At 40.7% G+C, this 14052-nt stretch overlaps 1 protein-coding gene across 5 annotated transcripts in view; it reads right to left on the bottom strand.

Annotated features, from left to right (window-relative positions):
- Positions 1-14052, bottom strand: part of DIS3L2 (DIS3 like 3'-5' exoribonuclease 2) — a 338953-nt gene that overhangs the window by 282689 nt on the left and 42212 nt on the right. For all 5 annotated transcript variants that reach the window (XM_058533210.1, XM_058533214.1, XM_058533212.1 and 2 more), the window contains 3 exons: positions 9233-9382; positions 8546-8703; positions 1623-1676 (listed from right to left, as the gene is read on the bottom strand). In XM_058533210.1, the coding sequence (XP_058389193.1) occupies positions 1623-1676; positions 8546-8703; positions 9233-9284 (264 nt within the window). In that variant the 5' untranslated portion in view covers positions 9285-9382. The remainder of the gene's footprint in view (positions 1-1622; positions 1677-8545; positions 8704-9232; positions 9383-14052) is intronic.

Genomic DNA, 14052 nt, shown 5'->3' with positions numbered 1-14052 from the left:
CTCCTTATTGTACTGGGTGTGATTCTCATGCTTAAAAATCCATGTTTTGCACACACCAGAGCCCCTAATATAATCAAGCTCCTTCAACTGGTATGCCAATGAAGAAATAGCCCTTCTTTCTAATGTGGAGAAAATGCTGGTCATGCCAGACTTATTGAGAGATGGTTTATCCATCTCCAACATGGCTAATTACTAATAGATTTTCATGGGTAATTTTTTTGATTACTGAATGTGATTTTCACCTAATGAGCAAACTCTGGAATCTAACACCTATGTAAACTGTACTTCCACTGTATGATACAAATGCTTCTGCAGCTAAGTTACTACCACAAAGCTGACCCTCAATTCTACAATGCAAGTACCAGGGTCAGCATATATACAGTCATGTGTCGCTTAATGACAGGGATTTGTTCTGAGAAGTACGTTGTTAGGTGATTTCGCCATTGTGCGAACATCATAGAGGGTACTTACACAAACCTAGATGGTATAGCCTACTACACACCTAGGCTATATGGTACTAATCTTATGGGACCACAATCATGTATGTGGTCCATCGTCGACCAAAATATCATTACGTGGTACAGGACTGTACCATGTTCTGTCACAGGAAAAAAATACGATTCAGAGAGAACAATGTGACATGTCAGTGATATTTTTTATCTAATCCAATAGTTAAGACCTGAACTTGAGATACAAATGTGAATCCTTGGCTTCTGGAGGGCAAGGGAAAAAAGGACTAAACAGAATTTGAGAAGAGGTCTTAAAATTATTGTAACAACAACAATAATACCTATGAAGTAGATGACTGAACTTGTATTCTCATTAAACTTGTCATTTCACATAATGAAATATGTTAACTAAAATATATGTATTCCATTTCCTCATCTATAAGAAGAAATTTATTCCTATGGTCTCTTTTGCTGTGAAAAACCTATAATTCTACAGCTATCCTATTCATGGCATCCTGGAAAAGTTAGGTCAGGAATTCAAGAATATTGCTCTCCCAACTTTGCACAATCAAGACTTATCTAGGGACCTGCTGCGAACTATATGTCAGAGTGAACTGCCCTTAACGGGAGAGAGCCCGTTAAAATGAGTCATGAATGTAAGAAAGGGTATAAAGACCCAATAGTAAAGAGCCTTATACTCAGTCCTATCACCTACATAAAAGTGAAGTGAGAAACTCTGGAAAAAAAAAAAAAGCATTACACATTATTTTTGGACAAATTTGCAGATTAGCTCATGCAGTAGATTGAAAGTAGATAGCATATTTGTTTAGGAAAGATTAACTTAAATCAGTGGAAAAACCCATAAACCCTTTAAGCTATAAACCAAGGGCGTCCAATTACACAAACTGGTGGGTGTCTGCGTGGGTTCAGCTGCTCTCTGCAGCCTAATAACAAATGCCATCCCTTTCATTTGAAGTGTGATTTTAAGACTGGCAGAGGGGGTTGTTAACCAAAGGCAAATTTTTTGTTTATTTAAATTTGAAACAAATCCTTGCCCATCCTCGATTTTGTTTTATTACTCTGCCTTTTAGTTTGAATATATGATTTCAGTTTCAGAGCACATCTAAAAAATTAAATGTGACATTAAGTTTATTATAAAGTTATTGAACTTACCGGGGAAGGAATGAAGGCTTCATGGAACTTCTTTGGATTAATTCTCAATACACCCTTTAAAATAAAAAATAAAACCTGTGAAAATTTAACTAGTTATATACTTAACAATTTTTCCATAAGTACGTTATTCTCCAATAAAAAGTTTTTAAATTAATTAAACAGTTCAATCCAGGAAACAAGTTAGATGTATGAGAACTATTCATTAAATGCATGAAACATGATTTATATTGATGTCTGAAACACAGCGTTCCATCAAAAACTGAAAGCTCACACTGGCACCTTGCTATGAACAGGCAGAGGTGAAAAATAAGAGCTTGGCATGGAGTGAGAAAGTGACAACTATTGGGATTTTATGTGCCCCTATATGCTAGTCTTCAAATTTAAACCTTCACTTTAAGAACAAGGCTATCTGGCAATTACACCTCACTGCATAATTTTTTCTGCCTTTTTTATTCTCTAAAACTTTTTCCACAATTGCTTGTTTCTGTGACAATTTTCAAAGTGATATAGGTTAATTTCCAACCTGGACACTTAGCCTCAAGGGACTGGATGTATATTTTTTAATCCGGCCCCTCTGCAGAGGTGAATGAGTCAATAATACAAAATGGTCCAGAATCAGCTCTTAAGGTAAATGGGAATCCTGGCTCCAACAGCTAGGCCACCCAGTCTGCCTTCGACTTCATGTTATTCCAGTACCAAATCAGGATCTGCTTCTATTTATGCACAGGGGTGCAGGTGGGGGCCGCCTTCAATAGCAGTTCAGTATTTGAGGCTCTCGCAGGAAGCTGTAACCCTCCCCAGGTTCCAGCTGCATCTGAAGGCCACTGGAACTCACGGATGGAGGCGGTTATTTTCCTAAGAGCCAGACTCAAAGGTTGTCTTGAAAAAGTATTTCAAATAACATTTTCCCCCTAAAATGAGTTGAAAGACCCAAAGATACATAATTAACAAAATAAGTGAGGACATAAAATAAAGCAGAAAATAATTCTTTCTTTCACTGGTGCACCATGTTTAAATTACAAATTTCCATGCAACAGTTTATACTACTATTAACATCCTAAATAGACTACTACAAACGTTCATTCAGTCCTTAATTCAATAATTATTTACTGAATTCTGACTATTTTCAAGACCCTGAGACAGTCAATGTGGGAGAGAGAGTGATGACCAAGCTCAGTCCTTGTTTACAAAGTAAAACATGAAGAATGCCATAAATGAGGGTACAGCTTACTTTTACCTGGGGGCACCAGGAAAGGCTCCAGAGATGGTATCTAACCTCGTCCTTGAAGGAGGAGCAAAATTTGCAGATAAATCAGAACGGAAATATAGGCAGAGGTGACTGTGTAAGCAAGAGTGATTAAGAGGGCAAATACTCTTCTCCCATCCTGCTGTGACTCTGCTTAGCATAAGAGATAGAGTGGCCAGGAGACAAGGATGGCAAAACTCCCCAGGCCAGTCCCTTTTAGGAATGTCACTGCAATTTCAGTTCTATGACAGCTGTTTCTTGTTGAGAGAGGGAAGAAAAAGGTTTATTACACTTATACTAAATATTCTTCCACTCACCCAACAAATATTTCCTGACGACTAGCATGACGGGGACTACACTAAGTGACAGGGACACAATGGAGAGTAATAATAGACAGTCTCTACCCTCTAAGAGCTTACAGTCTAGTGAGGAGAAGACATTCCAGATAAATAAAAGTAAATTCATTAAAGTTAAATTTTTTTTAAATGTATTTTGATTGCAGGCATTTTTTTCTAACCTATATTGTTTTTTTCTTTTTTCCAATTGCTATTCTTCTATGATCCCTTCTAGCTCAGTGAATGGTTAGTACATGAAGTACAGAGATGAGCATGCCTTCTGCTTTGAAAGAGTCTTTAACTACAGAGCACTTAGAGAGGCGAAGGCTGAGCTCAGAGGAAAGAGACAGATTGCTCAAGGCTGTACCTAGGCTCTATTTAGAAGAACAAATATTTAAAGGACCATAAAGATTCTATTCTTGATTGTCTGTCCCAAACTTCCTGACATATAAAAACATATAGGGAAGGACAGAAGCCTTGTACAAGAAAAATATTTGCAATTTGACTGGAGCATACTCTTAAGAACTGGACCTCAGGAACAGATCCCCTTGAGAGTACAGATCACACCATGGAAAGAAACTCTACCAAGTTCCATAGCAGACCAGAGTCATCTCCACAGCCTGATGGAAGAAGCTGTCAGTAAAGCATGTCAAGAAATGGTCTTTTAAACTAAAAGAGACTTCCAGCAGCTGTTTTGTCTCACTTACCTACAGAAGTCCAGAACTTCCATTTCCAAACTTTAATGAGCATTACCTAATCTGCCCCAATTCCTCATCTCTCATTTTCCTCCTCAATCCTTTCCTAGGCCTGGAACTTGATCCGTGAGGCTCCTACATCCTCCATCTCTTCTCTGACTGCTCCTGTGCCTCCTTGCCTTAATTGAAACCTGGCTGTCCCCTGATATGATCGCTTCCTTTGAAGTGCTCTCAAAGGGAGCCTATTTTCTCTCTCCTAGCCCATGTATCTCAGGGACCAGAGAAAGAATGTTCCCCCCCAGCTTCCTCATTGTGGCTTTAAAATTCTTTTTTTCCTCCATTCTCTTTCAAAACCCCCAGATCCCTTGAAGTTCGTGTCATTAGCTCCTGCTATATCTCCTTGGTGCTGTCATCTTCAAACCTTCTGATCATTTCCCTCATTCACTAATGCTTTGGCTCATAGCTCACCGTCTACCTCCCCACCTCCATTCCTATAAACACTTATGGGACTCCACATCCATATGAAATCACCAGGCAACCCCAGCCAGTCACTCTAGCTACCTTTTCCTCCACCCTGCCTGGCCACTCTCTCCCATGTTCACAGCCGGTATCTTGTCACTACTGCTAATTATACCACCTCCAAACACAAAAAATCAAATATCACATGTTCTGATCACAGTCTTCTAGTCTTCCAGCTCACTTGTAAAAACCCCACTTCAACAATTCTTCATCTTCACTAAGACCTCCAACCCACAGACCTACCTACAGTTTTGCTATTCATCGTCCTCCCTCTATGTTTATTCCCTTCTTGGCCACCTAGATGCCATGCCCTGTCATTACCTCCGGCCCTTGCAAACCCTGAGCCTTGGGTCCACTCTTCCTCCTATATTCAACTAGCAAAACCGCACTCTCAGTTGACCCCTGCCTTCTCCATGCCTACACCCAAAGGGCTGAATGTTACTGTAGAAAAGTACCACACAACAGAGCTAATTAGCCTAACTCAGCAATCATAAACATGTTTTATTTGGCTCACGTTTGTGAATGCTTAAAACTGAGGAACTTCACACATAAATATGTATTTCCAGATTTTCTTAAAAAATCGGCTAACTCCACATGGCAGCAACCACCTGAGTTGAATAACAGATGCTTCTCTTATAGCAATAAAAACAACTGCAAGGCCAGCTCGGTGGCACAAGCGGTTAAGTGCGAGCGCTCCACTGCGGCGGCCCGGAGTTCGCCGGTTTGGATTCCGGGCGTGCACCGACGCACCGCTTGTCAAGCCATGCTGTGGCGGCGTCCCATATAAAGTAGAGGAAGATGGGCATGGATGTTAGCCCACGGCCAATCTTTCTCACAAAAAAGAAAAAGAACAAACATTTGTTGAGCTAATTAATTAATGTCTGCAGAGCTGAAGTTCTCCCACCACCCCTGTATTAATGTTATGAATATCATCTGTTCCTTCTAAATGACTAGGCAGTCCACTATAATGTCACCTCTCCTTTTTATTTTACACCCAAATGTTCTCCAGCTGATTTCACTCTTAACAAATGGTGAATGTCCCAGCAACTAGCCCAGCCTGTCCTGTCTTCTTGGACTAGGACTTCTCCTGAGGTCCAATAATGACTTTATACCAATATTCTATTCTAGGAGGAACTCTGTCATCATGCCTCAGGCAGCTCTGGGGCTCAGCCTCAACCACCTTTAGCCAAAGTATCATCTGGGTTCATGAATCAGTCAATTCTACCATCTTCATACCCATGTCACTTTGCTTATCACCCCAAACCTGAGCCCCTTCCAGGCCTGTCTATCCCTTACTCTCATTTCTCCCAACATATAACAATCTCCCAATACTGCACCTATGGAGAGAGAAAGGACATATGTTCTTTGCTGTGAGAACCTGTTTACAAAAAAAATTTCAAAACTACATGTATATGATCATGTGTTATTGCTGGTCAGTTCAAACACAAGAAAGAGATTTCTTTGGTCCCTGTGGACTCCTCTTCCCCACATAGGGCAAAACACCAATGAAAGGTCAAATTATTGGTCAAAGTATCGAAAACAAAACAAATATATTATTCCACTCCTATTTAAAAACATCTCCTCAATATCTCTCAATAAAAGTTTCTTCTCCAGATGAGAAGAAAAAGGAGGTCACAATATACTTAAGTTTGAATACAAAAGTTAACAAATGCTTATAAGTATATCCAATAAGTTCAATTTTCTCCAACAGCACTCAAATATCTTTTCCTGTCTAGCTTTTTACCTTACCCATCAAGGCCTGCAGACACAAAGTTTATATCAGAAAGCAGATGGACTCTGTTTCTCTGCCTATGAAAATCTTATTTACAGTGTTGTATATTTCACATGGTGACCTCATATCTGGAACCCATTCCTTTCCCCATCTGCAGAGAACAACTGTTCTCATCTGTGAGGGGAGGCTCTGGCTGCAGAGTCTCATGATGTCACAGGCCAGGAGGAATCACTTATAAACTCCTGGGAATGAGAGTTATTATACTGATCAGCTTTTTGTTTGGTTTTGTTTTAATATCACCAAAGAGTTGCTTCAAAAGCAAAAATTAATAGGAAGGAGCAAAAACTAATAGCATTGTAGAATATTTCCCTCACTCTATGTCTACAAATTCTATAAACAAAATTATAAGCAATTTTTTTGTCCAAGTTATAACAACCAAGCTTCCCCTCACTCTTCTTCAAAGACAGTACACTGATCCTTTATTCAGTCAGTAAATAAATATTTATTCAATATAAACTTATTAAGCATCAATCAAATGCCAGGCATTGGGCTAATCTGTGGGAATAAGGCATGACCCTGCCCACAAGGAAGTGAACAGTATATTTGAGGAAACATAAATGCTAAGATATGGTAATAGGTTTAGAATAAAGGGTAAACAAGTCAGCTTCAGGAAAGGGGTAACAGCTGATTCCTCTTGGAGAATTAAAGTAAGGCATCTCAAAGGGGGTAACATTTAGGTAGGGACTTAAAGGTCAAGCATGATTATTACATCAAGATAGTGAGAGAAAGCATTCCAAGAACCAAGAACAGCGTGTACAGAGTCAGAGGAATCCAAGAGCAGAGTTTTTATAGGAAAAGTTTTGAAGATCAGGGTGAAGGGAGCAGAGCGCACCTGGAGGACAGTGGCAGGAGACGAGAATGGGAAAGGCACAACAGGTCCTCGTACATGAAACAAGATGAGGGCCAACAATAAAATGTAGATAAAATGGAGTTCAACGTGTGCGCTGACCAATAAACAGCAAATGAATGGATTAATGAATGGACAAATGTCCAACTGCAGCTTCGACTCTCCTGAGAGAGGTCTTGTCAAAGAAATCCAAGGGAAGCTGAAAAAAAAAGTCAATAGTACCTCTAAAATCAGAAAGATCAACTCGTTTATTAAAAAGAGTTTTCCATTCAAGAGTCTACATTAATTATATGTGTAGTTGACCACAGGTAAATACAAACAGGTGAAAAAAAGAAGAGAAGATGATAGTATCTGTTAATTGGCTGGATCTTTAGCCAAAAACACAAATCAGAATGAGAGAAAATGGAACACAGTCAACATTTTCAAGTGAGCCAGGTAACACATGGCAATATTTCTATACTAATACAAGAACTATGAAATAGACTTAATTCAAAGAATATGTGGCCCTGCCTCCCTCTCCTTCTCCTTACCTACTACCTGCCCCACATTTCATGCCTAAAGAGATCTAAACTGCCTTACTCCATATTGTTTCACAAGTTCTTGTTTTCATGAGTGCCAAGACACCTCTATAGCTCCTTCCCACACACATATTACCCATTTTAATAGGCCCAAACTAGTCATCCTTCAATATCTACCACAGATGTCACCTCCTACAGTTTCCCAGTTCCCCCCAACATTCTCCCATACACCTTGGTCACACTTTTATCTGAGCACTTACCGTTCTTCCCCGAATCATCCATTCACATGACTGCCTGCCCCGCACTGGGCTGCCAGCTCAAAGTACAGAAAAGCAGCCTCATCCACCTTCATCTCGAGAGCACCCATGCGGCGTCTCCCAACTATAAACTGCTCCTGGCTGAGAGCGGAGGCTCAATGAACCTTTGCTGAAGCAAACCACTGAACTGGCTTGTAAAAGTATTTTGTAAACTATAAAGCACTCAACAAATATTGTCTGCTGCTATTTACTGTTTCCTTTTCCACCTTATTCTCCGTCATTCAGCATCCATGTGCTCCAGGCAAACTGAACTCTCAATGTTTCTTATAGCCAAATGCTATTTCCCACTTCTGTCTTTGTAGCTCACGCTGGTCCCTCCGTTTGTAAAGCTCTTTCTCTTATCCTCACTATTCAAACTGCACCAATCCATGGCCTGGCCCAAATATATCCCTCCAATAAAACATTCCTAGATAACCCTAACTGGAAATAATGGCTCCCTCCTCTCAAGTCTCAGAGCACTTTGCCTGTCTCTGTCTTGTGGCACTTATCACCTCCAATTGCACTGCAGGTCTAAGAAATGGGAAGCCCTGTGGCCTGTTATGTCATCAATTCTCTCAAAGCACACAGCACAGAACAATAAACAGTTTAATGAGTAAACAGATCATTCCTCATTCTACATATTCAAGAAATAGCCTTCTGGTCTGTTTTAAGCACCTGGATGAGTGTTCCTCTCTTCAAGCCTTCTGAAACATCCTCCTTGGACATGTAGGTTTCAAATATGCTCTTTTTCTTCCCTCGTATGGACTTGTTCTTTGACTTTTTGTCACTCGGCGAAGCACCAATACCATGTGAGCCAACCACAGAGGACACACCTAGAAACATGAGGCAGCAATCAACTCTTTCCTCAATCAAACATCTCTGTATTTTTAAAACTGGAGATAGTTTACCCTTTTTTTTTTAAGTTAGAAAGACCAACAAGAGAATGAAACTCCCTGATAATGATTTCAAATAGTCACAAAAAGGAAAGAATGGGTAAGGAAACATGAATAAAATATACTTAGATGAGACTTGAGTTTTAAATCAGCACCACAATATGCATGACATAATCTGAATAATGGATTCAGTATGCTTTGCTGTTTATAGACACAAACTTTTTAAAAATAGGAATTACTAAAAGATTGTCACTTTTCTAGAGGAAATTAAACAGCTGTATTCAATATAACAATAAATTAAGACACTAAGAAACCACACTTAATTCTAGAATAAATAACATGAGAGAATATTTAACAGGTCACCAAACGAATTACAGCCCCCTCAGTTCTAAGACCCGCCCTACACCTCCATTCCACTTTTATTTCAGGCCTCCAGTTGCTAGAGTAGATTCCATTTTCCTTTTGCTACCTCTGGGGGTCCCCAGGGGCCGGAGGTTCAGCTTGTAGTCAGGATGGCTCATTCCTGGTTCCAAGGTTGCCTCTTCTCTCCAGATCCAGGGGGGCCTCCACTGCTCAGCTCAGAGTTCTCTCCTGCCTTGAGCAGCTCAGTTGTTACTAGCTGAAACCAAAGAGAAATGGGTGACTACAGAGCAGTTAACCAATAGCCTCCTCTGCGCTCTCAAATATTTAGTACTTGGATATACTTGAATGACAAAGGCAAAGTGGTGCCCCTCCTGGGTCCTGGCGTCACTTTCTCCCAGGCAGTTAGTCAAGCACACCATCCGTCCTGAGTTTCTTTTCAAGGTCTTCACCCTCACAGGTATCACTAACCTGCCTGTTTGAGGCACTTCAACTAAAAACCTCCACAAATAAGGCAATGAGGTGGAAATTAAGGAGTTCCACAGTTCTCCTCAGCTTGTGAAATGCACAAGAGCAGGAGAGAACATGGTTTTGAAAAATGGCATAAAGATCTAGAATCTAAAGGTTGTAATGAAATGAGTACTAACCTAGGGCTCAAGAATGCGGCATTTACTAAGTTTAACCTTGTTAAATGACGTTCCTCTACAAAACCAAGTAAATCAATTCCTTAGAATTCATCAACAAAATCTAATTCATTGCCACAACCTGATGTCCAAAACTATGCAGGGAACTCCAATGGTTCATAAAAAGTGGCAATATTGTAGTTAGACATCTATTTCCCTACTCTTACCTGCCATCATTTCAAACCACTCATCTGACCAGAAGCTCAGGCAGCTGTTTCTATGGAATATAAGGCAGCTGCCTAGATCAGCAGACTGGAATGTGGGGCCCTGCAGCTGGCCCCCTAGCCTTCCACCTGGATACTGAACATGTCATCACAACTTCTACTTCCTACTTTCTACTGGCCACAAGCCCAGGATTCAAGCCTACACTTGCAAATTTCCAAAATCCTGGTGGGTAGCCTGCTTTCCCATACAATGGATCAAGATGTCATTCTGAACACTAGCTTTCATTTCCTCTAAATTTCCCACACACATCCTTCACTGGAATGATGTAATTTTTCTTTAAATTTAAATTAATACTGGGGCCCGCCTGGTGGTGCAGCGGTTAAGTTCACATGTTCCGCTCCCATGGCTCTGGATTCACTGGTTCAGATCCTGGGCGCAGACCTACTCACCGCTCATCAAGCCATGCTGAGGTGGCACTCCACATAGAGCAACTAGAAGGATGTACAACTAGGACATACAACTGTCGACTGCGGCTTTGGGGAGAAAAAAAGGAAAAAAGGAGGAAGATTGGCAACAGATGTTAGCTCAGGGCCAATCTTCCTCAAAAAAAAATTAAATTAATACTAACTCAGGAGAAGAGAAGCAACAGAGACAAAGGGTAACAGGCTACTTAGTGATACATGAAGAGATTCAGAGATAAAGGCAAAAAGTTCCAAGAAGGGAGAGAAACAGTCTTAGACAAACAACAAGGTAGTGGGACAAGTATATAGAGAAAAGTCCAGACTGTCTGATGGTTTAATTCAGAAATGCATTCATCCACTCATCAATTCAACAAATATTTCTGCAAGGTACTGTACTTGGCACAATGAGGGATATGAAAGTTAATTTGATTTGTAAAAATCATTGTGAAATAACAATATGAGTTGGGAAGTGATAAGTGCTATATTTTTTTAAAGTATGGGTAAATGTACATATGATGGGAGAGAGAGAGTATCTCCAGGTCAGGAAATCTGAGAGAGCTTCAGGAAAGATTTTAAGGAAGAACCGAGAATGTGAGAAAAGCATACTGCCGGCAGAGGAAACAAAAATGGAGACACAAACAGAAAAACACGGCAGGTTCTTGCAACATGAATTCCACTTGGACAGAGTCCAGCCCATAAGAAGAGAGGCAGTGGCAAGGAAATTAAAACAAGTTGGACGGTCTAGAAAACCAGCCCAACTTTTCCAAGGCAGTAGGGAATTTCCGAAGCATGAATGAGCAGAAGAGAAGAACAGATCAGAGTTGTGTTTCAGGAAAAATTAACCTGGCACAGGATTCAGAGTCATCTGGAGTTAAGAGAGACTAGCAGCAGTTGCACCTTAGGAAAGAACCAGAACAGACTACGTGAAAGGAAAGGACGGCCTGAACTAGAGTTGTACATGTGGACACTGAAACGAAAAGACCCTGAACATGATATGACACAGGACAAACTGGCACCACCTGGCAATCAGGCAGATTTGGAGGAGAGCAAGGAGGTGGCAATTGTCTGAGATTTCAAGTGAGGAGACTGGGAGATGATAATGTCACTAAGTTAGAGAAGATGATGAATTCTACTTTGGGTATTATATACCTCTATGTGGAAATACATATCTCTATACACACCTCAACACACGGAAATACATACCTCTACATATACCTCTACACCAAATACCTGGAAACTAGAGCATAACTTAGAGAGATAAATTAGCCATCCATTTGCATAAAGATGGTAAACCATCTAGAATGGACAAGTTTTCTAGAATGGACAAGATTGCCAAGAAAGAGTAAGCTGATACAGAAGGGGGCCTAGGACAAAATCTGGGTTAGGGCAACTTTTAGGAAATGCAAAGAGGAAAAAGAAGCAGAAAATATTAGAAGCTAATAAAGATATAGGAAAAGAACCAAAGGATTTGGAAGTTAAGAAAACAAGGGAAGGCCGGCCCCATGGCTTAGCGGTTAAGTGTGCACGCTCCGCTACTGGCAGCCCGGGGTTCGGATCCCGGGCATGCAGCGACGCACTGCTTCTCCAGCCATGCTGCAGCCGCGTCCCACATACAGCAACTAGAAGGATGTGCAACTACGACATACAACTATCTACTGGGGCTTTGTGGGGGAAAAAAAAAAGGAGGAGGATTGGCAATAGATGTTACCTCAGAGCCGGTCTTCCTCAGCAAACAGAGGAGGATTAGCACGGATGTTAGCTTAGGGCTGATCTTCCTCATAAAAAAAAAAAAAGAAGAAGAAAACAAGGGAGAAAATAACTCCCAAAGAAAGACAGGTTCATGATCAGGGTTTCCATCCACTACTGAGTAAGAATACAAATAATGGCAGCCTTGGGTGGGATGAGGAGTTGGGGGCAAGCTGCAAGCAGGAGAAAGAGCGACTCCAAAAACAAGTGCCAGAATTGAAAATAGGTGTGCTTCACATCAAGTCCTGACGCAGGCAAGAGTTCAAAATTAAGAGGAGTTACTGCCAGTTAAGTGACATCGAGGTACAGAGATCTTGACTCAAACGTCCCCAGGTCCTACATCCACAACATTCCTTAGTGGCAAATATCCCAGTTGGCATGATTTACACCTAACTTGTCTCTCTAGCTCAGGGAGACAAGGAATGTTTGGTTGGGTTCATCATTGTAACACCACTGGCTCCCATAGTACCTAGGATAGAACAGGTGCTCAATAATCACTCCTTACATGACTAGATGAGTTTGTTTTCATGAACAAGCAGTGAGAACACCAAGCAAAGCAGAGTCATTCAGGGAAACCACACTAAAAACAAGTTAGCAAAGAACACAGGACCCAGGAAACAAAGTTGGCAAGAATAAGCCAGACAGCTGGGCATGGAGTCAAAGCTTGCTTTTAGCTATCAAAGCACCAGAAGGAGATGGAAGGATTCCAATTATATAAGATGCTAAGGAGAAGATGAACAATCAACCTTCCCTTCCCAGCAATGTAGTTGTGAAGGCCCATTAACTCCAAAGAAATCCTGGACACTCCTACCCTGACATATTGAAAGCACAAGCCAATTTCTAATCGTCACCAGCTTCTAGAGTGAGGGCCACTGTTACACTGCCCAACTGCCCACTGGCTCCTAGAGAGAGTGTTTTACCACGGAAATAGCTGTACATTCTGAAGAGTTGGACTGGGGTTAGGATGAAGAGGCAGTAACAGTCAATAGTGTTACATGGTACAAAAAGCAGGAATGAGGGGGAATGGGGAAAAGGCACTAGTCTTGAAAGAGTAAATGTGAAGCTCTGGATCAAAGAAGTAGTGTCCGAGACCCTTTACATTCTCCAAACGTAGCACAACGCATAGTGAAGAGCAAGTGCTCAAAAATTTGAATAAACTAAGCCTATCCGGGACAGAAACTAGGGTACAACGAATATATACTAATGAGAAATATGAGTAGCAGGGCCAGGACTAGGGTGCGAAATTTATGAAAGAAAGCCAAGTCGTACAAGTGCCAACCCCACATTTGCAAGGACTCTGAGATTGAGGGCCTCCTTAAATGTTTGTGCCCTAGGCATCTCGCTTGCCTTACCCTAGTCTCAGCTCTGATGAGTAGCAAGAGCAGATGAATCTACGAACCTGCATAGTGAAGGAAACTCAAGGAGATAAAGTCAAAAGAGAGGTTTAAAGAGAGAAAAGGTTGAGGCTATCCAGAAGCTAAGATGGAGCCAATGGAAAGCGAGAGAGAGTAGAAACAAGTGAAAGAGGATATAATTGATGGAATAAAGCAAAAAAAAAGGATAGGATTAAAATAAATCTCACTGAAATTAAAGAAATAAATAATTTACATTACAAATCAGTAGGAAACATGAAATAGTCAACAAGTAATGTTAAGACACACTTAACATGATTTTTCAAAAATACCCAATAGACACTACTTCATAACATATTCTGAAATAAAATTCAGTTTAAATAAAATTTAAACGTTTACAGATAAGACAGAGAGAGGGAGAGAGAAGGCAGGGAAAAGATGCCCAGAATAGTTGAATGAGGAGTCTGACAGATATGATCCCCCACAATAAATATGGACAAAATTATCAAAACCAACCATTTA

Source organism: Diceros bicornis, chromosome 37, assembly GCF_020826845.1.
Source record: "Diceros bicornis minor isolate mBicDic1 chromosome 37, mDicBic1.mat.cur, whole genome shotgun sequence".
NCBI lineage: Eukaryota > Metazoa > Chordata > Mammalia > Perissodactyla > Rhinocerotidae > Diceros > Diceros bicornis.
Note: the sequence above shows the minus strand (reverse complement) of the source record. Positions and strands in the feature narration are given on the sequence as shown.